This window comes from Triturus cristatus, chromosome 10, assembly GCF_964204655.1.
Source record: "Triturus cristatus chromosome 10, aTriCri1.1, whole genome shotgun sequence".
Lineage (NCBI taxonomy): Eukaryota > Metazoa > Chordata > Amphibia > Caudata > Salamandridae > Triturus > Triturus cristatus.
Window position 1 is genome coordinate 499,870,382 of NC_140593.1, and position 19,805 is coordinate 499,890,186.

A 19,805-nucleotide genomic window follows, 5' to 3' on the forward strand; every position below is an offset into this window, starting at 1 on the left:
AACCCAACTCCTCTGAAGGTGTAAAGTCGGTGGGCAATTTAGTTAGTTGGTTGTTACTGCTGTCATCAGACTCATAGTTACTACTTATGGAACTAACCTCTGAGCTAGATGGATCATTGTTGGTTTGAATTGTGATATTATTAGCTGCTGATTTTGGGACCAAGGCTTGTCTTTTAGCATTGTCAAACTTTCTTGAGAAAGTAAATACTCTGCCAGTCTCATAGTCGTTTTTATCACGGGCAAATTTCCAGATTTTACGGGCCTTAATGGTTTCCTCGTATTTCTTGAGCCTTATATCGATATCTTCTCGGCTCTTCTTGATAAAATCCTTTTGGTCATGAACATCTAACATTGCATTGATTTTATCCATTTCTTTTACAATCTCCACTCTGTCAATTTCGGCATACTTAATCAGGTTGGATACCATGTTCATAGAAGCTTCTAGGTTGTTGTTCGCCCATTCCTTTAACATTAGTGGGTTGGGTTTTTCAAATGATGGGGCAATTAATACTCTGAGCCCCCGGGGTACCCTACCTACTTCCTTATATTTTTCTAAACTTTTCTTTTCCCACCATTTAGTTAATTCAGTCCGGAGTAGCTTTTCCAAACTTTTCAGCATACTCTTTAAATCATGATTCGTGCTTGTAGTTGCATTTAATTCATTAGTCATGGCTTTGTTATCCGGTACATTTAAAAATAAAGCATCTGCTACGGCTTCTCGAGCCCGTAGCACGTCTGCCGATCTTGACATTCTGCTGCTGGATGCATGTTGTACTTGAGCACTTAGTTTGCCGAGTTTTTGCAATAACTTCTTGAAGTCGGCATAAACTACTTATGGCACAATCCCAAATACCCGCAACTGCTACAATGAGGTGGAATCACTCCCGCTTACCCATACAGAATGGTCACAGCTGATCGGCGTCCTCCGACTCCTCTCCGCTGTCGACAGTTCCGCGGGACCGCTGAGTGTTTACTTTCTCCTCAAATTACGCTAGCGGGGGGCTAGCGTGGCAAATACTCCTTCCGGGTTTTCGAATGAATCGCGTCCACGATGTCGGCTGCGTCCCGGCCAGCCAAAAACAAATGGGAGTGTCCGTGTGGGCGAAGACAGCCGTGCTTCGTCCAAATAGATATGGAAATTCACGATCCTGACATGCTTCTTTCCAGCATCAAACAGGTACGGACCACAACCTGCTTTTAAAGCTTTAAAGTGCATGTTTATTGCATCCACAATCAGCTACATTTCGTATAGCAAGTGCCCAGCATGACGCGTTTCGACAGCAGGATGCTGTCTTGATCACATGACGCCCCAAGGGCCAATCCGCAATAAATACTCATCTAAGTGAAAAAAACTGGTAAAACATATTTGTTTTTTTCTAAATGCATAGAGATAGAAAAAATACTATAGTTATCCAAATACATTAAAAATCAAAAATTATTGAATAGAACAAAAGAATATGTGCAAATAATCAGAGAAAAATGCTAAAACATTAATTCATGATTAAATAATCAATTCCTCATTAGCAACCAGTTATTAAAATCATAGCTGATAAATCAGTCTGAGGAGTACCGTATAGATGCTATTATCATCATAAATATATAAGTGCAAGTGCTTAGCTGAGTTTACATCTCGAGCATAAAGTGCATAAAGTATGCTTAAGTGCAAATAGCTGCTAATCATCACCAATCAATATGTAGGTTTTCATTATTATCAAAGTTGATTACAGTTATTAGTGTGATGATCACAAAAAATGTCAATGTAAATACATACACACACACACACACATTCAAGCATCTCAATTTATGTTATTTATGTACGTACTTCAAAATCCTCTTCATAGTTTATGGATGACTCTTCATATTCTGCATCACGATAAATGTGGCCATCATTACATTCTTTTTCTATTTCCTGGGAGAGAAATACATGAAAACAAACTACTGTGAAATGCAGAAAGCAATAAAATGGGAGTGCACTTTGCAATATTTTTTTACACAATATAATTGGTAGTGGAATATTTTAGGTCTAAGTCGAAATAAACCTAGAAGTACAAAGATAATTACCCTCTCATATTTAGATTCAGAAATGGTTTCTACTCAATGTACTGTAAAAAAAGGTTTTTCTGATTTACAATGTCATTGTCAGAGCTTTGGATGCTGAGGCTGAGCACTAGAGACACAAAAAGTGAGCAAGCAAAGTTATAGGTCTGGCTTTGGCAAGAAAGTGTGATGGCTACTTTTCTTTATTGCAAGCCGATGTCACAAAAAAAGAAAAAAAAAGAAAGCATTTCACCAACTTAAAGGCAGCCACCATATGCTTGCAATACAAATGTTAAGTTTTAAAAAAAACATTCACTGATGTGGTGGTTTCACTGGTTTATGTTTAACAAAAAATCCTTTCAGTTGCGCCATACATTTTATTTGTAATATATGTAATGTTTTATTACCATACGTAAACCAAACCCTGAGGATCCCATCCCCCGGGGCCAAAACTTATATATTAAGGAAAGGGGAATGCAGCTCCCCTCCCCGAGCTTTAATAGGACCCATGGACCCCATGCACCGGGCTTAATGCACTTCCTGGGCCCCAGGGACCCCACCACCTGGGGTTAAAATCTAAGGGGGTGGTGTGAATCCTCCCTCCTCAAGCCTTAATAGGCCCGGGGACCCCATTCCATGGGACCAAATACAATTAAACAGGAGAGGGGGCGTGCAGCACCCTCCCTGAGCCTTCTGGGGGCCTGGAGACCCGATCCCGAGGTCAAAATTTAAGGGGCGAGGGGCATGTAGCCCCTTTACCTCGAGCCTTAATAGGCCCCAGGGAGCCCATCCCCTAGGGTCAAATACAATAAAAAAGGAGAGGGTGGCCACATAGCCCCACTCCCGAGCCCTAATAGGCTTCGGGGACTCCGCCCCCAGGACCAAATATAATTGAAAAAAAGGAGATGGGGGCTGCTCAGCTCCCATCCCCAAGCCTTATTGGGCCCCATCTATTGGGCCAGCCATGGATGGACCCATCCCCGAGCTTTCTCAGGCCCTGGGGAACCCATGCGGCCCCCCATGCCCGAGCCTATTTTGGCCCCAGGAACCCCATCCCCCAGGACCTACATTATAAACAGGTAGGTGCACTGAAGCCCAACCAGGGCACTCACCAAGCACATGTTTAGGGACAATGAGGAACCCCAGGGCCCCCACCACTCCAAACGGCTCCCTGCATGGTGCTGGAAGCGGCATGGTCCCCACCCGGAGGAAACAGCTATTTATGCTGCTCCCTCCGGGCAGGAGCAATATGGTTTTCATTTCCCTGCCGACACCAGTGCGGGGAGAGAAATAAAACAAAAGTCTGCTCTCAGCGGGCGGGAGCATTTTTAAATCTCCGGACTGGAGGCAGACTTAAAAATACTCCCGCCAGATGGAAGCAAACACATATTTTTCTGCCCATGCTAGTGCGGGCAGGGAAAGAACTGTGTCCCGGAGTAAGTAGACTGGCCCCGGGGATGGGAGTCTCGGGCCATTAAAGGCTGAGGGAGGGGGGTCACACGTGTCTCTTTTAATTAAAGTAACGGCCCTGGGGATGGAGTCCCCGGGGACGTTTTATCAAGGAAGGGGGCCACATGGGCCCCTCCCTCCCCTTTATTTTTTAAAGTGGCTAGAGGGATGGGATCCCCAGGCCTCCACATGCTCAGGAAGGAGTGCTGTGTGCCCCTTCCCCTTGATCAATACATTGTACCATGGGGGAAGGGATATGGGGTTCAGGTGGACAAAAACAGGTCAGGGAAAGGGGTCACACACCCTCTTCCCCTTCACTAATATACCCGACCCGGGGGATGGGGCCCCCTGACCTAAAATAAGCTTGGGGGCCCTGCTCACACTCCCCTTCCCATGTATATAAAAAATGTCAACCACCATTTTTTTTTTTGCCGTGATTCCATGAGATTAACGCTGAATAGGGGGAAAAAATTGCTGGCTTTTTTTTTAGGGAGTACCCGGTGAGTTATCACTAACAGGCCTAAGGGGGGGCAGGGCATCCCAAACGAGCCCCCTTCTGTATTTTTTTTATTTAACTTCAGGACAGGGGACTAAGTCCATGAGTCCTGTAATGGCTGCCAGCAACATTTTTCTCATGTTTCTGGAAGTCAATCAGAGTGCTCATTTCCTCTGAAGCGTGTCTCCCGTAGGAGCAAAGTGGCCCAAGGGTAAAAAGCTCCTCGGGCCAAACAGAACACTCTATTTTTCGTGGGACTCTCACAAGGGTCCCTCAAACCCAACCGTCTAGATATATAAATATTTCTGGAGCTTAATTTCTCCAAAACCACTGAGCAGATTTACACCAAATCACAAAAAGTACAATCTGAGAACCAAGATCTGCCTTCCTGCCAAATGTGGTGTATTTCCATTCAGCAGTTTTTATGAAAACGCTTTTGACAAAAAAAATGGAAAATGAAAGGGGATTTTGTGTTTTCAGACCCCCCTTTTTTCTCAGCCCCCACTTGAAGGATCACCCCAATACCTTTCAGGCACAAACTAGTCAAAAAGTAGCATCATTTTCTCTGGAAGGGTCGTCCTCCCCGCATAGCCCAGGCTAAATTCTGCCGGTTGGCCAATGATGGAGGTATAGGAACGGTGGATGTCCGTCCTTATTATTGGGTATCCCACTTGTTGGTCATAAAGGACTGGCTAACGGGTGACTGGGGTGACCACATACACCAGCTGGAATTGAGTGGCCTTGATCTTGACAGGATAATGCACTATTTGTACGGCAGACTGATCCCAAAACTCTCCCACAGGTTACTAGAGTGATATTTTTTATGTGGAGGGGGCATCACATTTTACAGGCTGAGGTAGACGCTTAACTGGGCAGTCTGCCCTTTGGAGAGGACGTTGGTTGGCTCAGGTAGCGTGCCTTGAGGGCTTCCACTGCTGGGATCTCATAGGTATTTCCGTTCTGGGGGATGAGTGGCATGATTCCACCATGCATTCACTCGCCGACTTTCAAACTCAATTCGCTCTCTCTCAAACCCAGTTCCAAAATATTTTCAAGCACATAACGCCCTAGGATGTCATGCCGACCACCTGCGGGACCTCTCAGACTTTATACCTCTGGAGATGCACTTATTGATGGGGAGATGGAATGGATACAGCTATCCTTAAACTTTCAGAGCAGCCCCAATTTGTAGGGCATATAGGGGAAGATAGGCAAGGAAGAACATGTAGGAACAAGAAGCCAGCTTCACTGCGCTTTTCACATAGTGAAGGGAAGGAAGCCTGGTGAATACTCAAATGAATGTACAGAATTGGATGCAGCCTCCTATGGCTAGAAAAAGAACACTTCTTTGGGTTTCAAGCACAACTGTTATTTTGAGGTCATGCAAGGAGGAAGCTGAAGGAATGAGTAGCCAGTCTGTGGGGGCCAGCCAAAAAAGGCGACACTTAGCACAGCTTCAAATGAAGGCAGCGAACTGCACACAGCCTGTTATGGCTTGAAATAGGTAGGGTATTTGTGTGGTTTAGAAAAACACTGCAGAGGATGTGGTCCTTTTAAAGACAACTTTATTCCTGTTTCCAAGGATTTGTCAAATATTTATCAAAGAAAGGGCTTAACATTAAACTGTGGGTGCCAGACATTTTTCCATAGCGTTTAACAAACCATGCTACTAGCCTGCAAGAGAATGTGGATTAAAAAAAGTGCTCTTCTTACCTCTTCTTCATCACTTGTTTGTTTGTGAACTGATGTCCATGCTGATTGGGTATGATCACCATTTTGCTAACAAATCAAAATTGAACACAAAAACTGTCTTTAAAAAGGCTTGCAAAAATGTAAGAATATGTTAACACATGAAAACATTTCAAATCATACTAAAAAGAAGACCTTACATCTTATGAGTTAAATGGGGACTTTTTAAAATTCTGTCACATGTATTTCTTTGGATATATGATGTACACAATTATTTATTTAATAGTGAAATCTACAGACACTCTTGAAGACTGCTAAAATATTATGCTGGGCCTTAACTTCACAGCAGTCATTGCTGACAAAGTGTGCACCGCCATTTCACGGGTACTTAAGCTTAAAACTGTCTTTTTAGACTGTGGCAGAGGGTATATTGGACGCTCGGTTGCTTCAGGGTTACATAACGGATATCTAGCTTCCAAAGGGATGGTCGGATTTGGCTGAGCATATATCATCCCCTTTATATGAGCTAATGTAGTCCGTCAGATACCGTATGCTTTTAAATTTAATGTACGATACCTAAGGAGGTCAAGAAAAATATGACTATTTAGGTCTACATTTGTGTAAGTTACCTTACTGAGGTTCCTGAAATTCGACTGTGATCTCAGTGCTATATTAAATGAATTCCAAAGGAGTTAGGGACCCTCTTCTACCTTAGTGGATCTGACAACACATTTCAGTTTTTGACTGTGGTGGGAGCAACAATAGAGTAGTGACAGTATCTGAGATTCCTGGGAGGTGTTCAAAAGGTTGGTAAATTCTGAAAGTATATTCAGACCAAAAGAGAGAGAACCTGTGGTTTTTTTATACATAGCCTCCCAGTGACTCAAATTCTAATATGGGTGTGGGGGAGAACAATTATTTTTAAAAAGGACCCTCACCAATCAGTTACACCAGTAGCATGCTTTACCCTCGGGTTCTCATCCATAATACCTAATGCTTCAGGATGGGCTAAACACTTTTTACAGAGGAGCTCTTTGTAAGTTTTTTTCTGAGAAATGTATATTTAAATTGCCTGCAGATATGCTAAATCCTTGGGAAGTTTAATATTTATGGAAATACTTGGCAAAGTGCTCCCACATCAAAGAAGTCTACATGTTTCAGCCACAATAAATCACCCAACAATAGGGTCGACTGGCTTGCTTCCGGATTATAGATCCCCATCTACTGTGTTTTGTAATCAGACATTTTTTGTGTATTAGTTATCAGTGAAAATTGTTCATGCGACATTCATATTGCATGCCTTACAAACCATATATGGGAAAATACCTCATTGGAAAACCTGCAATAACAAACGGAAAGAGATACTTGATTATAACTGGATATGTTTCTTTCTTTCTTATTCCAGTTTTCTTTGTGTGCAATTCACTGCACTTCTAGAATTAAGGTGAGATCTATGCACACATAAACATGCCGAGACACGATGGGGGGGCGTGGCTTGCCAGCCAAGATGGCGGGCGTACCCTGAAGTAGCTCTGTGATTGGGGCCCATTAATCCGCCAGAATCATCCATATTCCAGCTTCAACTCCCTTCGTGAGTGCGCCCATGGTGTAGCAGACAGCAGCGCACACTGCCTGCATGGCCGAACACAAGAAACATCGCAGCCGGGGTCTTGCAGGCTGCTGAGACTGGAGCGACGGACAGCGTGACCAGCAGCCATTTTGAAGAGGTGGGCGGAGATCTCAGCACGATCGGCCCGAGACCCCCATCACGGCCGCGGAACTGCAGTCATTGAGGGAAGCAGACTGCAGGCAATAGACGAAAGGCGACTGCAGATGCAGGTCCAGAGGTGAGGAGCAGGGGGGGGGGGGGGGGAGAAAAAGATTCTGGCTTCCTCCGGCATTTAGGTCCCCTCCCCTGCCCTCCGCTGCCAAACCGTGTCCTGGTTGCAGCATCCTGGGCAGCCGCCACAAGCAAAGATTCTGCGCCTGGCATTGACCCGATGGGCAAGTTGGGGCCCTCCCAGTTGTGACTGCGGTGAGGCTCGGGGGCTGTATCGAGCCCTGACCTGCCTGCCCATCAACCACAATCCCCTGCTGCGCGGGCGTAGGCGAGAAGTAGCACTCGACAGGAGATGAGCAAGCACATGAGCAAGAACGTTAGTTGTTGCTCAACTCGTGAGACACTGCAGCCCCGTTAAAATGCGAGCTGACTAGCGCTCCAGGAAGGAGACGGGCAGCTAAGCAGTGTCGGCGGCGAAAATAGACACACCAGTCCGTCGCCCCTCAAGGCGCACATCTGAGGCGGTAGGGCCCCGGGAGCAGTTGGTGGGTGCCTGAACCTGTGCTGTTCGGAATGTATAGGCACCCGACTGGACATGAGGGTTGTGTCGTACCCAGGTTTAGCCATGGGAGGTGCGGGAGCTGCGTCTTAGAGAGTAGGCTCGCGCTTGGATGCCAGTTGGAGCACCATGCTTAATGCCTGAGGAGTGACGAGGAGGCTGGTCGGGGGCTGCACCGCCCGTAAACACGAGCTGGCGACTGCCCTTGCAGGCGCACTCATCAAATGCCATTACACAGTGCGACCAGACAGATGCCGCGACAAGAGCTCACGCACCGATCGATCGCCCCCAGAGGTGCATTGCAGGGACTGGAGTATCCCGGGAGTGGCCTGTGAGGTGTGGTCCTGCATCCGCATTGATCGGATAGTGTTGGCACATGGCTAGGCCTGGGGGTTATGCCGTGCCCAGGCCTGGTTGCAGAAGGTGAGAGGGCTACACCCCAAAAAGTACAGAATCTGCAGGAGAGACGAAGAGGCTGATCGGTGGCTGAAACACTCGGGTGCGCGTACCTGCCACAGCCCCTGTTAGTTAATCCTGCAAGCCCTGCCACGTGGAACAGCTTAGCAGGCGCGGAGCATTGAATCTCGCAGACCCAGTTAACCTGCACGCATCTGAAACCAGCAATCGGGGGCTGTAGCAGGAACCCCCCTTTGGGCGGCAAGTGAAACTGCAACGCCGATCTCCCGGCTCCGAGGCACTTGGGTACTGGGGGTTCGGCATCAGTGATCCCAACTGATTCAACAGGCCTCAGCTCGCACAGGGCCAGACTCAGCAGACGAGCAGCAAGATGGGCAGGGCGCACCAGTCATGCAGCCAACCGAGGTCGCCAAGCAGCCTGACCAGGACCAAGAGGGAACAAATTACACCGGGCCCTCAACACTGGAATCCAAAATTGACACAGTGCTCAAGGCTGTGGAGCAGATTGGGACTTCGCTATCACAGTCCCGCTCATCCCTGGAGGGCCGTATCGATAAGATCACGTCTGACTATACATTGCTACATGCCGACCGCGGCAAACTGGGGAAGGTCACCGATATGGAGACAGAACTGGAGGAAGCCCTCCCAGCCCTCAAAATCACATCAGCCAAAGTACGAGATCTTGCCGAGCAGGTGCGAGCACTGGAGCGCAGAATGGATGACTCAGAAGGCCACTCCTGCAACAACAATATTTCGACTGCTGGAAGGAGTGGAGGGTCGTGACGCGGTAGCGTACACAGAGCAGTGGCTTAGAACCCTGGCGCTGGTGGATGCGCTCTCCCCTTTTTTTGCAGAGGAAACGGCCCATAGAGTGCCCTCAGGCCGTCCACCACCGGGCGCTGGCCAGCGACCCTTCCTATTCTGACTACTTAATTTCAAGGATCGGGGCACAGTGCTGCGGGGAGTGCGCAAGCTAGAGTCAATCAAAGTAGATAACGCAACATTCCTCTTCTTCCCAGACTATGCCCTGGGTGTACAACGAGCTACTTTCCTGGTGGTGAAGAGGCGGATGCGAGAACTTGATATCCATAATTCCACTCTCTTCCTGGCGCATCTGCGGGTGATTGCAGAAGGATCCACCCACTTTTTCGGCACCGCTGACGAGGCCTGGAACTGGCTGGAAACAGCGGGACTTGACACATGGCCGAGCAGGCTCAACGGCGCAAGCAAGTCTGTCCCAAACATCCAGGGCAATCGAAGGTGGAACCGCGGGTGGGGTGAAAAATCGCCCTCATGACGGCACCCAGTCCCGGACCTAGAACAGGTGATGCAGGAGAGGCGTGCGGCCCTACGGACAGCAGCCACGATGCAGAATCCTGGAGGCACTGGAGGTTTGGATGCCTCTTCGGTGCACTCCCTTAGTGAGGACAGCTTGTCTGCAGTGTGGCCGTCTGGTGAAGACTCACAGAGACTCCCTATAGTGACTCCACAAACTGGTGATGACCTATTATGATATCTGATAGAGGCACATATGTAAATATACACGCCACTGACAGTCACAAAAAACACACACACAGCATGGCGATACTTGCAACACTGCCCCTATACAACGGCAGCCGTAGGCCTCAGCCGCAATTGATATACACGCAACATATCAAAAGATGCTTGTTGTAGAGTAGGCCCACACACGCGTTGAAATAGGGCCCAGGAACATGCAGGTACTACCTTCTCAAACCACCTCAGCCCACCCTCTGTTTAGCAGCACGGCACACACAGCTGACACTTGCCATTTGGCACAGTTCATAGTTTCGGCAGACATACATTGTCTCTCTGCTCGTTTTAAGTTACAAAGCGAAATGCTTATCTCCCTGTTAGTTGACACACAGGCTGTTGTTGTACCGCAGAAGCCACTAAAGGCACGCCACCTGCCCGTTACGCATGCGAGCTACCCATGTCTTTTTTTTTTTTTTTTTTTTTTTTTAAAAAACCTTTATTCGCGCATCTTAAAAGAACAAATACGGGCCTACAACCGTCAGGCCGGCCACGATACAGTAAAGCACTGATACCCACATTACAGCCCCCGTGCATCAACGGTCAGGATTAACAACCGGTTATGAGTCACATACTGGAGATATCTTTGAAACCCGGGGAAGGAGAGGTGAAGGTTAATTTTAAGTTTTTTGATAATTTTATCAGAGAAAAAAAGTCAATGAAGGATAAGAGCAAAGTAGATTCGAGTCCGCAAGATAGCATCACCACACGGGCGAGCAGCAACATCAGTAAGAACAACAATGGGAGTAAAATCTCAATCAGTGAGGCGGTGCAGAGATATATCAGGATAGTCACATGAGCAAGTACGCACCCCTCCAGAGCCGCCCCCACTCGATCCACCCCACACCCGGACCCCGAATCGAAGAAAGTAGAGCACAGAGACATAAAAGAAAAAAGGCCCATAGAACTAATTGAGAACAGAGTATTACCCCCCCACCCTACACCAATGCGGAGGCTACGGCCTACCCCCCCCCCAGCATAGTGCCTGTCGCCCAAGGAACCCGAAATATAGAGAAGAGAGAAAGTAGGAACAGAGTAAAGAAGGGAAGAAAACAAAAAAGAAGGTGGGGAGGAGCCCACTGGACACAAGAGCGCCCCGAACCATCAGCCAGTTATGGCCCCCACACACTGAGAGCCCTCTACGCCAAAAAACGGCATGCAAAGATACCATGGCACCACAGTTTAAGCAAGGGAAACAAGTCGCGACGAGTGCGCGCAAAACATACATACAGTCCCAGTCCCAGGCCAGCCCGTCCATAAACCATAGCGATAGAAGTCAGTCTAGCCCTGGCCCGATCGCGGGCTTGGGATTAAACCAGCTCCTGCGTGAAGGCCCCGTGTCCCGAGCAGACAAAGACAAGATGGCCGCTTGTGAGAGGATGGTGAAGTAGGATCACGAAATGGCCGCCGACCATCGATTGAGGTCCCTCGTTGCACCACATAAAATCCAAACCTGGCAAGTAAGGTACAGGAGTTCCACAAAAAGGCAGCAGTGGGCCACCGCGGACGGTCCCTCGAAGCCGTTAGGTATCGCTCAGCAGGATAGCCTCGCGGAAGCGGTGAGGCAGGGAACAATAAAGCAGGCAGCCATGACCAGGGGGACAAAATATCCGCGGTTGAGGTGGAGAGCGGTGGACCCTGGGCGCCGGGAGCGCTAGATGAGGGCACCAGTGTAGCACAGTCATACACCGCCGCTGCTTCCCCGCAAGAGGACAAGAGCACCGGAGGACCCACGCCCTGTGGATGACAAACAGTGCGCCCACGGCCCGCAGCCGACAGTATGGGGTCCAACCTCTCACTCAGCGCCTGCAGGCCAGCGCACATCTGTAGTTGAAAGTCCCGCAGGACAGCCAGAACGGAGCCGCATGTCAGCGGAAGCCGGGCCCCAACATCGGCAGCAATCCGGGACGGCACTGTGGAGCTGGTGTCCGGAAGAGGGAGGGCGAAGTGAGCAGCGGGCGAGACCGGAGTGTCACCCCCCAGCCGCGAGCAGGCACTCAACACCATGTTTTGCCGCTATACGGTGCAATGGCCAGGGGGGGGGGTCGTGGCAAGGGGTCAATGCCCCTCAGGTCTACGCCGCAACAGGAAAGGCCGACAGTCGCTTATCTTCTCGCCGGTCCCCCTCGCCGCTGGCTAGGCAATAGGCAAAGGGGGCAGCAGCCCCCCACAGCTCGGTCCTCAGAGCGGGGCAGGAGACTCACCGCACCGGGGCCCACCCCACAGCTCCAGCCCGTCAGGCACAGGGTGCAGAAGGTGTCCGGCCGTCTCTCCCCGGGCTCCTCAGGCAACGATCCATGGTGCGAGGCGAGATCGGGACCGCGGGGCTCAGGTTAGCGCTAGCTGGTCCGGTAACTGCAGAGCTTCCAGGAGGCAGGCAAAGGCCGTAAGGGCGCAGGGTTCCAGTGCCGCGGACAAAAGCACCCAGAACTCGGGCATCCGGGCGGGTTAAGACTCCGGGAAAGCAGCAGCGCGGTCAGCGCGTCTTCGCACACGGTGCACCTCGAGAATCGGCGAGGATGGGCATCAGGATAGTAGTCCGAGGCCACGGACCGACGGAGCCGGGCGCTCAAGCGTCTGCTCCGGTCGCCATCTTGGCTCCTCCCCAACGAGCTACCCATGTCTTGATCCTCAAGTGCTGCGTCCTTCGTGCTTGCTTACACTCCACACTAACATATCATGCCGCCTACCACCCTGATTACCTGGAACGTTAGAGGGATACATACACCACTGCGCAGGTAAGAGAAAAAAGGGTTACATAAAAACACCACACCACCCACATAGGGGTCTCGCGGACGTGTGGAGGCCACTGCATCCACAGGAGTGTCTACACTCATATTACTCTCATCCACACATGCTACATGTGCGTATTGACTGATTTGTGGGAAGTGTTCACTCATCACTGAGTGTGCTCGTGCATATTTAGGTCGCACACACTCGGCCCACAATCCTCACATAATACAAATGTTCGGCGAGGATGCTGCGCAGGTCACCCGCTTGTGGAGGGTACAGGCCACGGCGCTGGAGGACACCCCCCCCCCCACTTCAGAACCTCATTGGGCGCTTCTATTAAAAATTATTACAAAACAAACGCGGACTCGGATCCGGATGCTGACATTGTGTGGGATGCATGCAAATAGGTTACCCGGGGTCGGTGCATGGGGCTTAGCTGGAGCATGTGCCGACAACTAGAACAAGACGCAATAGGCATCGAGGAAGCCCTCATCCACTTAGAGACAGAGGTTGTAAATGTAACTAGTGCCCAACATGCGCTAGATGAACTGAATCATGACCATGCAAGAGTCATGGAATGGTTGCAGTGCATAAATTATACCGCACATGCAGCACGCACTCATGCGGCAACAGATAGAGCAGGGAGGTTGCTTGCGAGATTTTTCAGACAACAGCATTCACAGTCTCCGGTTCTTGCACTGCGATCGGCGGCAGGTCATCTGTTAACGTGCCAAGAGGACATACATCATGAGTTCAGAGCCCATTATGCTGAACTGTACAGATCAGCCCTTCAGGTGACGCTTGTGGGTCTGGACACCTACCTGCTCTCACTGCCACTGCTGGCGGTGTCAGGAGACCAGAGGGCAGCACTAGAGGAGCTGATCACACTCCTGGAGGTGCAGGGAGCCATATAGGCGCTGGCAACTGACAGGGTGCCTGGCCTGGATGGCTTCCCCGCTGAATACTACAAAGCGTTTCAGCCAACTCTGGATCCGCGCCTTCTGTCAATGTACCATAGAGCGCAGGAGTCGTCTGTCGTAAGTCGCTGCTGGTCTCGCTACCCAAGCAAGATAGGGATCCGGAGCTGCTAGGCTCCTACCGACCACTGGCACTGTTGAACACAGACTACAAGGTTTTGGCCAGACCAAAATGGCTTTGTACCTTCCTGTTGCACATCACTGAATATACGGCGCTTCTTCCGTGTGGCCCATTATTCCAAGGAGTGTTGGACGTGCTCGGGTTGCCTGGTCCTCGACCTGGAGGAGGCGTTTGACACCCTGGAGTGGGGCTATTTATTTGCTGCCCTTAACAAGTAAGGACTGGGGGAAAACTTCCTGGCACTGGTTAAACTGTTATATACGCAGCCCATAACCAAAATCAAGACAGGTCCCTATGTGTCTCTAGCGGTCACAATCGAGCGTGGCACCCGACAGGGATGTCTGCTCTCCCCGCTGCTATTCTCGCTGGCCATCGAGCCGCTGGCCGTGTCTCTCCGCCAAACTGGCGCAGAGTGGGGCATCCTTCTGGGTGATGGAACACACGCGGTTTCTCTGTATGCTGACGATCTGCTGATATACCTGTAGGATGTCTGTGGGTCATGCTCAGCGGTGGAGAGGGCATTGTTGATGTTTACTTCGATGTGAGGGCTGTGGGTAAACTGGGGGAAGTCATGCCTGTACCCGATTGCCGGGACTACCCCTGACCCAGGTTTGGTACTGGGGGATACTCCTATGACTTGGCAGAATTCGGCATTCCTTTACTTGGGAGTCAGTCTATCGCCAACCAGAAGACCTTCTGGAAGGCAACATTGCGTGGGCTGTGCCGGCAGTACGATCGCAGATGTGCTTCTGGCGCACCCTCCCACTGGCCACCATCAGCCGCATGGCACTCCTGAAGATGGTGGTGCTCCCGTGGCTGCTCTACCACTTCATAAACCTGCCAATATACACCAAACCCTCATTTTTTCACACTTTAGAGCAAGACCTGCGGCAGTTCATTTGGCATGGCACTCGTAGTAGAGTAGCGCTATCAAATCTTTATATGCCCGTTGATTGAGGTGGATTAGCCATCCCCAACATGGAGCACTATTATTTGGCATTGCAACTCCAATCAGTGGCTCATTGGATTGGTGGCATGCAGCTGGTGGACCCCGGCTACACACAGCCCCAAATTACAGCCTATTCCACCCTGGCAGGAGGGGTGCAGCCCCGATCCAGCTCCTGGCAGCATTTGCAAATAAATGCTTTCGTCTGAGCCTAAAGCTTACAAAAGGGACTATTCCATATGCCCCCTCCATGCCCATACTTGGCACACCAAGCCACCGTCGTGCAGTCTCAGCTGCAGAGCTTGCCACCTGGGAAGTCGCGGGGCTGCAGACCCTCAGAGACCTGTATCAAGACCAGCAATTAGTGCCATTGCACATGCTAGCCGAAGACAGTGGCCTGCCGCAGAGCCAATTCATGTTATACGCAGCACTGATGCGGGCGCTGCGAGTCCTGGTGGGAGACATGGCTTGTGACCCCACGGCTAATCTCACTGTTCAATATCTTCAAGAGTTGGGCACTGGCAGAAACCTTACCAAATGGTTTGCTGAGTCCCTGCGGACACACTCGGCAAAGTCGCTGGCGCCGCTCAGGCAGCGCTAGGACGCAGACCCACAGAGACAATGCACTGACCATGAGTGGTCAGGCATCTTGGAAGGATCTACGCATATCACAAGGAACACCCGATTCCATTTAATACAATACTACATCCTTCAGAGGGCATATATTTCGCCAGCCAAGATCAACAGATACTTTAATCGAACACATGCCGGGTGCCCGAGATGTAAATTAATAGATGCAGATCTGCTGCACATGTTGTGGGGCTGCACAACCCTCACCCCCCATTGGAGAGCGGTCACACGTATTTAGCCGACTGCACGGGGCGCGCGGTTGAGTACTCATGGGAAGTTTGCTACTGGGCCTGAACCGAAGAGCCAAGAAGCATAAAGTTACGTCCAGATTCATAGATCTTGAGCTTATTGTATCCAAACGCCTAATCACTAGGTGCTGGAAGTCTCCAGAATCACCGGATATAAAAGCCTGGCAGCAATCACTGACATGCTGTGCACAGGCGGAGAGCATGGCGCTGCGCTAGGAGGACGCACTGTGTTTACGGACGCTCCCACTGGAGGCAGCATGGGACACAATACTACTAGATTTCAGGAGCTGGTGGTGAGATAACCTGGAGTCATCCGGTACCTCCTTGTAACGTGGATAGTTGGCATGGCCCAGTGGTCCACGCATGCTATGTCAGGCGCTGCTCGGCACCTCGCAGAATAAGGAGTCGGGTTGCTCCAATGGCTATGCATCTCACGTACACAACCAGGTACATCAGAATCTCGTACCCACAGCAGGCAGACGAGACGCTTCTATAATCACAGCGCGCATAGCAGGGTAAACAAAGGAATACCGAGCTGGGCTGGTGCTATCTCATGGGCCTAAGTGGTACAACGCAACTCTGTCCAAGTTGATGCATTCCCTGTTTCTTAAAACATTAGCACACAAGATACATCCCATGCGACGCACAAACAAGTAAAGCATATATGCTCTTAATATGTAGATTGCCTATGCTATTTGTCTATTTGTTTTGTATGCCCAAATATGTAAATAGTGCTGATACTGGTTTAATAACATCAAAAATGTTGAAATTCAATAAACAAATTTAAACAAGGAAAAAACATGCTGAGACACAATCTGATACGACACAACTGAGCTATATACCTTGCTCTAATGCCATAGTGAGAAACGTGAAATACACACAAAAATGGTACACTTGTGTTCAATCACATGCAGTTTTAACTGAAACATACAACTGTACTTTTATTTAGCAAGTTCTAGAGCCTCAAAGGCTCAACAAACTACCACAAGAACACGGTCCATAGAAGAAAGGACCAGGGGCCTTTCTTCTATGGACCCGTTCGTTCGCAGTTTGTTGGTTAAACCATTGTGAGCTTATTGAACATACAGTGAAGGGGAAAACGCGATAAGCAGTTGTTTTACATGTAAGTTCTCACCTTGTTTTACAGAGTATGACTACAGGTTCTGCCCACCTTCAAGACCGTATGAAGCTCTAGATAGAACTTACTAAAAAAAAAAGTATGGTCATATGCTTTAATGAAAACTGCATTTGTTTGAATACAACGATTCCACCATTTTTGTGTGTATTTTACGTTTCTCACTATAGCATGAAGGCAACGTGCATAGCACAGTTGTGTCACATCAAATTGTGTCTAAGCATGTTCACGTGTGTATAGATCTCACCTTAACTCTAGAAGTGCAGTGAATTTCCCAAATAAGACACTGACATAAGAAAGAAAGAAACATTTCCAGTTATAAGTTTCTCTTTCCATTTTTATTGCAGATTTTTCAATGAGGCAATGCCCCATATATGGTTTGTAAGGCATGCAATATAAATGTAGCATGAACAATACCAACTAATGAACGAGTTACTTACCTTCGGTAATGATGTATCTGGTAGAGACATAGAGCCCGATGTAGGTGGCTAAATACCGGTCGGTAACCCCGAAATTCGGTAAATTTCAGGGTTACCGACCGGTATTTAGCCATTCCTAATGTAGGTGATGATTCGGTATTTACCAAATCTGTATTTACCGAATCGGTAAATGCAATGTAGAAAGCACATAAAAGAGTGCTGATGTGCTTTAATAATTCGTTAATTACCACCAACTTCAAGTTGGTGGTAATTAACTAATTCCTTAAAAAATTCACTTTTGAATTTTTTTTAAGTGTCATGTGGCACACATCCATGCCCTTAGGGCATGCATGTGCGCCACATGTGCACACAGGCACATTTCAGGGGTGCAACAGGGTGTCCTTTGGCCGCCCTAATGTCGTCCACGGACATGACGTCAGCGGAGCCATATATGCCCCTCCCGGCGCGCTGACATCAGTTTTCATCGGAGAAACTTTTCTGCATCAGACCGCGGAGCCATCACCAAAAAACTGTGAGAATATGGGAACAGTGTGCAAAAATGATGAAAAAATACAAGAAATTGACAGGTGAGACACAGCAGTGCTCTGAAGAGCCCCCCCGCAAGAGCGAAGGCTCAATCAACCTTAAAGGGAGACAAAGATGTGATAAAACAGCCTGGCAGAGGATAGAAAGCCCACATCCAGAAAGTAAAACCATGAAGGAGAACAAGTCCGGAACACAAGATTAAGGCCAGGTTACCACAAGATGTCACCAGAAAGAGACGTCGCAACCCCAATACAAGACCCATAAATGTACAGAGCCAATAGATCTGAAGTAAAAGGCTGCAGGGGTGGCAAAGACCACAAGGCAATGGAGAAAGGGAGAGCGGGATGGTGGGAAAAAGCGTGGATAGATTTCAAACCTTACAATTCAGGCCGTGGGCTGGAAAGAACACAGGATCTATCAACATACCGCCTAATCTTGAGAATGTGCAGAATGGAGCAGAGAAACAGAACGAAGCAGTCTGTGTTGGAGTGAGAGAATATCACTTTGCAAAAGGGCAAGCCACCCAAAGGGAGGTGAGTATAGAAAGCCCCAATCTGAAAAGGTCCTCGTAGAACGGGGAGGACGGGCGGGCGTTAGGGAATCTACGGCTAGACTATGACTACCAGATACATCATTACCGAAGGTAAGTAACTCGTTCATCTGATAGAGATGTCTACCTACAGATTCCTTAACTTAGAATAGATATCAAAGCCATACCATGGAGGAGGTGGGTCTGCGACTGAACCCCACCAAGTTCCCGAGAGAACTTAGTCGTCCATAAGGTGAGTAAAACAGCACCGTCAACCTTTGGGACGAACCATAGTGAGGACAGTAATGTAGCGCAGTTAACAACCAGACCATGAAGCTCTAAAGAGAGCAAAAAACACTGGGAGGCAAAGGCACCAGAAGCGTTAAGAACAGCACACAAACCCCTTTGTATATTCCTGGGTTGAAGGGAGGAAAGTACAGAGCCAGGATGCCCGTGGCAAGGTGACATGAATATAACTTTGAATAAGGGTTTGAGGGATCCACAGAACCCGAGGTGGCGACAGAAAGCAAAAGCAATTACCGGTCGACCAAGCAGAATAGTAAAAAAAGGGCACTGTAGAGCCTGCACCTGCAAAGACACGTGGGGCAGCAGTGGCAAGAGGCTGACCCTTATCCAGCAGTGCCAGCATGGAAGAAAACATATACTAGATATGCTGGAGGAAAAAGGAAGATCATGACTTTGCAAGAAGTGGAGCTGAACCAAGGGTTTGAGAGAGAACTGCCGAAGCAACGTGTGGCCGGCAGCAAAACCTTGTGACGGTAACCGGTATGACAGACATAGCACACCGGTCTAATATGTACAACCGCGAAAAGGAGCCCTGTTGAAACCTACACCAGCAAGACACATGTGACAGCAGTGGCAGGATGTCAATCTGCGGCCATAAGGAGCCGGTAGTACGAAGGCCCAAGACACGCCAGGACTTAGGTGTTGTGTCACAACTTGTAAAAAGTACAGATGACAAGCAGTCAAGCTTTAACGAACAAGAGCGTAGCCCGGAAGGCACCTAAGCCTACCAGAAGGTAGCTAAGCATACCGTGTGGATGCTGGAACCACACGAAGTAAGCAAGGACTTCCTGATGCGGAGCGTGAGCAGCCCAGAAGCGCCCAATAGCAAGAAGGCAACGGTCCCAAAAAGGGGCACCAAACAAGCCGGACACTACGTAAGAGCTGGGAGAACAAGCCGGGCCAAGAACCACGTACACCGCATGAATAAAAGAGCCTGCACGGATCCGCCTGGTAAGAACACAGGGCAGATATAGAGCAGGAGGAAAAACATTAAAACCATGAAAATGTGACCCCACAAGAGTCTAGAGCATGCTGAAACTACTCGTAGCCATGTGGAAACTGAGTAGGACAATGTCCAAAGCAGTAAGTAACCCATGCCCCTTGCCCGAGAGGAACAACAGACCCCTGCAAGACAGAGTAGGGGGGAACAAACTAGGCACAACAGTGTAAAAAGTGAAGACAAATGTAAAGGTCCTGTACCCCAAGAAGCGATGCCAGCAAATACCCCACATAGGTT

At 49.1% G+C, this 19,805-nt stretch overlaps 1 protein-coding gene across 3 annotated transcripts in view; it reads right to left on the bottom strand.

The window, feature by feature from the left end:
- Positions 1 to 19,805, bottom strand: part of DYNC2I1 (dynein 2 intermediate chain 1) — a 510,705-nt gene that overhangs the window by 328,352 nt on the left and 162,548 nt on the right. For 2 of the 3 annotated variants that reach the window (XM_085631946.1, XM_085631947.1), the window contains exons 8-9: positions 5,696 to 5,761; positions 1,823 to 1,909 (exon numbers count right to left, since the gene is read on the bottom strand). In XM_085631946.1, coding sequence (XP_085488072.1) covers positions 1,823 to 1,909; positions 5,696 to 5,761 — 153 coding nt within the window. The remainder of the gene's footprint in view (positions 1 to 1,822; positions 1,910 to 5,695; positions 5,762 to 19,805) is intronic. The other variant, XM_085631948.1, reaches the window with a different exon arrangement.